This window comes from Austrofundulus limnaeus, unplaced genomic scaffold, assembly GCF_001266775.1.
Source record: "Austrofundulus limnaeus strain Quisiro unplaced genomic scaffold, Austrofundulus_limnaeus-1.0 Scaffold3, whole genome shotgun sequence".
In the NCBI taxonomy this organism is placed as follows: domain Eukaryota; kingdom Metazoa; phylum Chordata; class Actinopteri; order Cyprinodontiformes; family Rivulidae; genus Austrofundulus; species Austrofundulus limnaeus.
In genome coordinates, this window is record NW_013952405.1 from 8,951,665 (window position 1) to 8,952,781 (window position 1,117).

Sequence of the window (1,117 nt, forward strand, 5' to 3'; positions counted from 1 at the left end):
ATATATATGTATGTATAAGAGGAATGATTCAGTGATGCTTACATGATGGCACTGATTGGACACATCTCTGTTAAAAGCTGCACCGAGTAGCCTTTGATGCTCTCAAACTTTAATTTGCCTTTTATGTGTCTGCGACAGCATCCGGGATGAACTGTGAGAAAAAAGACCAAAAAAAGGTTAAATTGAGATTTAAAAAAAAAGGGATGAGATGCTTATCTCTGCAATAAATGTGAAAAAATGTGAGAAAATAAAAAAAACACATACCTGCAGATGTTTGGATGGTGAGCGCACAGAGAGTAACCAGTGTTATCACTGTTACTGTGACTTTAGTCGACACCATGTCTGCTTCTGATCTGATCTGACCTGAGGTGGAGTCAGAGGAGCTTTCAAACTGCTCAGCACTGAAACCTTATATAGAGCTCTGCCCACAGATTAAACCTAGATCAGCAGAAAAGCCCCAGCTTTTTCCAAAACAAAGAGAAATGAGGAAGGCGAAGACAGAAATTCCCCAACCATGCAAAAAATTCAAATGCTGTAGTTATTTAAATACCTGTGAACAGCATGTGCTTATTTCTTTTGTTTACTGATTTAACTATGCCGTTGCTCTCAGGCAATGAACCACTATTTTTGGCTCTCTCCCTTCAAATGTTTTTAAGTAWAAATTCACATTAAAAGTATGATGAMAAGTTTGTAACCAATGAAATTTGACTTTGGAGAACATGTGACATTTTGTCTGAGGTTGGAACTACCTTTAGTGGGACCATAGCTGGCTTGGACACACTGCTGTCAGAAGGTGATACAAATGTAACTTTTTAGCATGCTTACATTTAAATGATTTTGTACAAAAAATGTCTGTGATGTGCAGAAATATGTGCAAAAATATATTTAATTGATGAAATATATTTTTTACTTTTATTTATACACATGGTATAAACCTCACCAAACCCCTTATAAATCATAAATAAATTACACTGAAATTGTTCTTGTTTATTTAAAAAATAATGTATTTATTGCTTGTTTGTTCCTCATTCCATTGTTATTGAATAAAGAAAAACCTTGGCGTTTTACTGCCCTTATCATTTTGTTGCCCAGAAGCAACAAAATGGCGGGTGGGGGG

General features: G+C 35.6%; 1 protein-coding gene across 1 annotated transcript in view; it reads right to left on the reverse strand.

Moving 5' to 3' along the window:
- The window catches only part of ccl20a.3 (chemokine (C-C motif) ligand 20a, duplicate 3), a 1,629-nt gene extending 1,131 nt beyond the window's left edge, over positions 1-498 (reverse strand). The window contains exons 1-2 of the mRNA XM_014021706.1: positions 265-498; positions 43-151 (exon numbers count right to left, since the gene is read on the reverse strand). Coding sequence (XP_013877160.1) covers positions 43-151; positions 265-340 — 185 coding nt within the window. The 5' untranslated portion in view covers positions 341-498. The remainder of the gene's footprint in view (positions 1-42; positions 152-264) is intronic.
- Between the last annotated feature and the right edge of the window lie 619 nt (positions 499-1,117).